General features: G+C 38.6%; 1 protein-coding gene across 1 annotated transcript; it reads right to left on the minus strand.

The window, feature by feature from the left end:
* Positions 1–1603: 1603 nt before the first annotated feature.
* On the minus strand, positions 1604–4713 carry klf1 (Kruppel-like factor 1 (erythroid)). The gene is made up of 3 exons (XM_042391835.1): positions 4379–4713; positions 2851–3709; positions 1604–2748 (listed from the first exon to the last, which is right to left on the minus strand). The coding sequence occupies exons 1-3, from the start codon at positions 4448–4450 to the stop codon at positions 2573–2575; spliced, it is 1107 nt and encodes a 368-aa protein (XP_042247769.1). The 5' UTR covers positions 4451–4713; the 3' UTR covers positions 1604–2572.
* Between the last annotated feature and the right edge of the window lie 2073 nt (positions 4714–6786).

The raw sequence follows: 6786 nt of genomic DNA on the forward strand, positions 1-6786 counted from the left end.
GTCTCAAAGGATAGCATATCGTTTCAAGTCCGTGGAAGATATCAGTAGCACAGTCATTATCATGTGTGTATATTTGGCTGTAAATTGGGCACTAATGTGTTATCATGCAACACTGGATGAGCAGGTTTCACAATGGGCAAAACTACAAAGTGCCCTCTGTCTTGTTCAACGAGAGGAATTGGTAGTGATATCAATAAAAAATAAACAAGATGAAATGCTATAGGATGTAATTCACCTTTTCAGATTAGAATTAGTCACTTTCAGAGGTTTGAGTGTGATCATTTTAAGTACTGTAGACTCTCGTCATATATCCAAAGTATACACACAAGTACATACAAGTGTACACACAAGGTAACTCCAGCAGTTGAATAAATCAGCAGTTTCTTTATGTGGGTGGATATTATATTCTGTGATCTGCCTATAATGACCCTGAAAATGGAAATCTAGCTATGGATCATCCTAGATGTAAATAAACCTTAAACAAAACCGCCTCCTGTTATTCTAACATTGCTCACTAAAGAGCATGTAAATACATTTCTCTGTGTGTGTTGCAAATGTTGGTAAGTGAGTGTGTATACATACATGCCTGTGTATGCGTGTGCGTGTGCATGACAGAGAGAGGGAGGAAGAGGGAGCTCCATAATGTGATGACGACCTCCATCATCTGACATAATCTGGATGAATCAGTGAGTGCTGAGTTACATAAGAAGATTCTCATCCTAACCTCATCCTCAACCAGATTACAAACATTGCAGACACAAGTGCCAACAGCCTGCTGATACCAGCCTGCAGGCATCATGGTCACTACAGTGTAATAATAATAGAAGGCTGCCCCCTACAGGCCAAACTACACTTTTTGTTTTCTCACTTTTAGAAACCGAGTTTTCATACTGTGAAAAGAAGCATGTGGACTTTTCAGAATGACTCACAAACTTGTTCATCATGGTCCAGATGTATTCAGTGATTAGAGTCACACAGGGAAAAAAACACATTTGATCCTGCTCTATGCTGGCCAGATTTATGCGGAGGCCTTTAGAGCTCAACAAACTGCAACTTAGAAAACATGCTAATAGACAAAACAAAATCAAATAAATAATTAAAAAATAAACAATACAAAAATAATTGAATACATCTTCACCAATTTGACAACAACACATGAGCTGTATTTAGAAAAAATGCTGCAAAGTGAGAAAATACAGAATCATGCTGCAAACACAGAAAACACAACTAAATCCAAATGTTTTCTGTATTTGGTTTGAGTTCTGTATTTGTTGTGTATTTTTGTATTTGGTTGAGTTTTCTCACTTTGCAGCGTTTTTTTTTTCTAAATGCTACACATGTATTGTCAAATTGGTGAAGATGTTTTTCTTCATTTGCTTTTGTTTTGTCTGTTAAGTTGCAGTGCATTGAGCTTTCAGGGCCACCATAGATTTGGCCATCAGAAAGACGCTTAAAATGTCTTGTCACATACAACGAGAGGCAGTTTTTACAGCACTAGAGGTCTTTATTGGAATATGACAAACAAAACATACTGCAATTAAATCATTTTAAAACACTTTTTATAATATAAAAAACATTGTAAATTATATAGTATCTTCTGTTGACTTAAAAGATCATGTTAATAAATATGTTGCTCACTTTGAGATGATGATAAACAACTGAGAAAAGTGTAGCTTATTTACAGCTATGAGACAAAAAAGCATACATATTTTTCTTAAATTAAAATTCCCCAAACAGACACAAATAAAAAGTTGACAAAAATTCACAGCCATAAATTTACTGTATAATCACATTCTTAAAGTTACAATCATTATTACAAAGGAAATCAAAGATATCATCTCAGCAGTAATGCAACTAAGCGGTCATGACTTTGTCAAGTGAGCCATGACTTCCTACAGGATATACTATTATAACCTGTTACACACATCTTTCAGTAGGTCTTTTGTTAGTGTTTAAGTTTCTGTACTCTACTGAAGGTCCTCAATGTAAAAACGTGTGTGTGTCTGTGTTAGGGTTAGAAAGAGAATAACTCAGTCCAGCATGTAGTCAAGTCCCGACACTTCACTGTGAAAATAACCAAAGTTGTGTCTTCATGATGTCCAATTAATCAGTCAGAGTTCCAGCAATCTGGACCCAATCTAATTAAAAAGAATATAATCTGTCACATTAAATGTTATTGGTTAATAAGTCACTATCTGATGGTCAGTCTTAATCACTGTGGACGTCAGTCATTTCATTTCATTTTAAAAAAAAATCTGAAATTGATATATAGTCGGCTTCTGAAATAGATTTGAGTCTTTTAAACTAAACAGACAAACAAATCTGAAAATTACATAATCAGCGCTGAAATTGTATTTTAACAGTGTACATTGACTGGCCTGTATAGTTAACCAACCAGATAATCAAGTACACATTTAGGGTTACATTGATGTCAGAGGTCATTGAGTCTCAAATTCGAGTGCTCAGCATACATGTCTGGGTTAGAGTCGAAGAAAATCCAAGTCATGATGTGTCGTTGGGATTGGAGTGCATTAAAGCTGGATTATTGGCACTGGTGTTAGTGTGTGAGGCATCAGGTGTGTCTCTTCATGTGCAGAGCCAGGTGGTCGGAGCGGGAGAAGGCCCTCTGACACAGCAGACACTCATAGGGCTTTTGCCCCGTGTGCTTACGGTAGTGACGCGTGAGCTCATCTGAGCGGGCAAATTTCCAGCTGCAGCCGTCCCACGAACAGTGATAAGGCTTTTCCCCTGATGAGTAAAGAATAATGCAAATGTGATCAACAAACAAATGAATAAAACCAAATGTGACAAACCTCTTTGTTGTTTCTGTGGCAGAGCCATGGAGTTTACCTGTGTGGGTACGGAGGTGAGCCTTGAGGTGTGAGCTCTTGGTGTAGGTCTTGCTGCAGCCAGGGTACTCACAGCTGTGGATCGCAGGCCTCTTTTTCCCCGTAGTCCTTCGACCACGCTTCCCCTCCAACCCACCAGGAGGCAGCTGGGGTCCAACCAGCAGGGGCTGCTGATGAAGGGGCAGGTGACCAGCAGCCTGGCTGTGGGTGTAGTCGCAGAAAAGGTTGGTGTTGTGGTTAAAGTGGGGCATGTAGCTGTAGTGTCGAGGGTCAGAGGTCACAGCTTGAGGTGGGATGAACCTGCTGTCGGGGAAGGTCAGCAAGGAAGGCTGCTGTTGGGAATAGTAAGGGTTGAATTCCCATGATGCAACCTTACTGAGGTTTCCTCTGCTGTGTCTCTCCACACTGCTCCCCAGGGGGAAACCAAACTGATCTACACTGTGACTGGGAAATGAAGTCCGACCTGTTTGGTCTTCATTATAACCACGGTGGTACAACTCTGGCTGGACAGATACTGTTGTTTCAGCGGAGGACAGGAGTTCAGCCATGAGGCTGCTACCACCCTCCATCTGCAGACGCTCCTGTACTGGTTGGTCCTTGAACATGCCTGCCTCTTGGTACACTCTGCTCGGGTCGAGCTGTGGGAGCCGTTGATTGTTGTTGTCCAGGGAAGGATTGAGGTCAGGTGATGGGCTGCTCCAGTCAGCCAGCAGGAACTCAATGTCCCAGGATGCCTGGCTGTCATCGTCCAGGAGCTCCTCTGTCATTTGTTGAGAGACCTGCAGCTGCTCAGAGCTGTTTGGCGACAGTCTGTTGTTTAGAGAGTCCAGAGGAAGAGAGCCACCCTCAGACTTCCACACCTATGATGTTGGAGAGTATTGAGAAGTGATGATAAACAAGGAAAACATAAAACTCATGCTTGTAGCAAGTCAGCACAGCTGGATTAACCTGCACAGGGCACTGGGTGAAAATATGCTGCTGGGCCCCAATTAACCTCTTCTTTGGGAATATGCAACAGAAAATAAGCACAAAACTTTTATAGTATAAGGTTAAAATTTGATTTTGACAGAGCAACCATCAAAATTAGGTATGAAAGCAGGCCTTTAGGCCTTTATCATGTAAGTATATGTTGTGCATATCGGTGCATATTCTCAAACAAATTTTCAATGTCACTAGCACAGTCAGTTGACACACAGTAAACCTGGAGCTTTTGGGGCCACAGGAATTCTGGGGCGAGTAGTTGCTTTGCCCAGTAACTGAGTGTTATTTTAGGACAAGTTCAACATCATAGTCCATTTTATAGACAGATACAATTGTCAAATAAATATTAAGTAAAATACATTTTACATTATCTGTAATATTACAGATAATACACACAATGTACAACAATATACTACTTTTCTCAGATATAAAATTACATTAATTGCTTTGGTTCCAGTTTAGATAAAGTGACTTGACCACAGTCAAATTAAACTTACTGCTCTGTCTTTGTGTAGTAATCAAACAAATAAAGTCAAAACAATACTTACTTTCATTCCGCCGGAGTGAGCGAGGTTAGAGAAGGAGCTGAAGGAAGGGAGCACAGCCTGAGTAACAGCCATTAAGCACTTTGATATGAAGCTGACTGACAGTGGTAGCGAGGTTTCTCTTTTCTTTTTTTCTTTTTTTTTGCTTTTTCTGTCTTTTTTTTATTTTTTATTACAGCTCAGCTAACAGAAAGTAACTCACAAGCTCACCAAGTCACTCATCCCAGTTACAGTCCGCTCAGTGCTAAAAGGCCGCAGAAATAGTTTCTTAAAGCTCCATTCCTCCCCTGCTATCTCTCCCTCCTCTCTCTTGTCTATCTCTGTCAGCTGCGAGTCTAACTTCAAATCTCTCTTTTTCATGTAGGTTTTGACCGTTAGGAGGTGGAGCGTATGATGTGTGTGTTACTTAGCTGGCTCCTTTTCTTTATGTCTTAAGATTGTTCATTTACAATCAATAAGAAACTCTACTATCTCACCTCAACTCACTGTCTTCCTGTTCTGTGCAAAAAGTCAAGCCAAGAGTCTTTATTCTGTTAATTGCATGCTTATATACAGACTAATAACTAAATATTAATGCAATATTAATGATATGGTCAAATCCCAAATAATATTTTCAGTGCAGAAGTCTTTTAATGAATCATTTAAGGAAAATAAGCTTCAACACTTGCTGAAACATGTGTTGGGAAGCTGCTTCCAAAGTACAGTTTTACAAGGGAATGGTTACATCACATAGGAAATAGTTGAAGTATAGCAAATACCAACATCTCTGTACAAGAGAGGAATCAAAAAAGAAATCATGTAATGATGAGGATGAATAATTGTAAGTTATTTGAATTAAAGTGCACACCAAGAATGATTTATGTATTTTTAATACCTGCACTTCAGACGGTTATATCCTAGAAATTCCAACAAACACACCCTAAACATCCTGTCTGGGTTTTTAACTGGAAGATGTGAAAGGAAATGTAACTTCATTTTGCACTTGACATAGATCAGTAAACATCCTGAAATGGGCAAACTCAAACAAAATAAGGAAGGAATGTTAAACTCTATTGTAGGTAAACTTTAAGACAGTGGTTTTGTAAATTTTTTTACTTGTAAATCCTTGACAGTTACACAAATAATTATAAACAACAACTGAAATTAATAATTATTTTAAAGAAAAATGCAAAAAGTATCAGGTAGCTGTAATACATTAAAAAGTACACTAAATACTAAGTCATACAAAGTTATAAAAACATAGAACTATGATCCACACGTTATTTAAACTAAACCAAACTTCTTCAAAAATGTAGTTAATCTGCTATAAAATGCAGTAAAAATTACACTCCACTAAGGCAGTCCTCTCTATGTTATTTTTCATTCACAAGTAAACAAGTCATCAGTCATTATCTGATGACTGGCCACTATCTAATAAAGCACGCTTTGGCACAGACAGCAGAGTGTGTGTGTGCATGTACAGAGAAGCATGTGCATGTTTCATGTTAATATGGGATGCAAAGTGTTCACAGAAACAAAACATGTTTAATTTTCTATTATCTTTTATTCCAATGCTGCTTTCAGTGTTTAAACATATAAAAATAACAAACACATAATAGTGAACAGGTAAGAAGATTGATAGATAAACATATACTCAAATAAATTCTAGATATGTAATACATTTCATGATTCAGGTTTCAAGTCTACAGTAAAACCTCATCCCTTTTATTGAGCCACTACTGCTAATAGGTTCTGTCTTCTCTGTGAGGACATGCTGCTCTGACTTCTGAGAAGACCTGTGTGTGAAAGGTGATTATATTCTGGCTAGTGTTTATCTGTGGACATGGGGCAGAGGCAGACTGCTGTCTTCTCACAGATAATGGACTCCTGACTGCTGCTGATCCGCGATGACTAGCCCACCACTGATAAAGACTCTCTCGTTCCCTCTGAGTGACGACTATACACAAGACATCATCTATGCAAGCTGAAAGCTGTGGTGGCCCGGCTCACAAAACAGCCTCTTTATTACCTTAAAGACATTACACAAGCATCTACATTTGCATCTACAGTTTATTTGATTGACAGAAGAAAATTGACCTCCAAAAGCCCCGGACTAACTTTTGTGAACTTGTGTGTGTATCCTGTTATTATAAGAAAATCAGTCAGAAGAGGGAGAGACAATGTGTTCGTAATGCACTTTCTGTAATTTATGAATTTTAAAGAGACAAATAAAAACCCTAAAATGTCTGGATAAATCTGGAACAAAACATGAAAACAGTTGAGCTTTTTAGGCTAAACATGCACACAGGGCCACACAATTTCAACTTTACTGTGAAAGACAAATACTTTTCAGTATTCTAGTTCCATGTCAGAGCCGTCCTCCCATACAAAAAATCTTTTAATATTCCAGTTGGATTTCATGACATGGTATG

The sequence above is a fragment of the Thunnus maccoyii genome, chromosome 2 (assembly GCF_910596095.1).
Source record: "Thunnus maccoyii chromosome 2, fThuMac1.1, whole genome shotgun sequence".
Taxonomy (NCBI): Eukaryota; Metazoa; Chordata; class Actinopteri; order Scombriformes; family Scombridae; genus Thunnus; species Thunnus maccoyii.

What these genes read in the sequence shown, in the direction of transcription:
- klf1 (XM_042391835.1), bottom strand. Translation starts at nt 4,450, where the DNA reads ATGGCTGTTACTCAGGCTGTGCTCCCTTCCTTCAGCTCCTTCTCTAAC. An exon ending in CTCACTCCGGCGGAATGAAA is followed by an intron (nt 3,710 to 4,378) that starts GTAAGTATTGTT and finishes CCAACATCATAG; the next exon opens with GTGTGGAAGTCTGAGGGTGG. An exon ending in TCACCTCCGTACCCACACAG is followed by an intron (nt 2,749 to 2,850) that starts GTAAACTCCATG and finishes TTTACTCATCAG; the next exon opens with GGGAAAAGCCTTATCACTGT.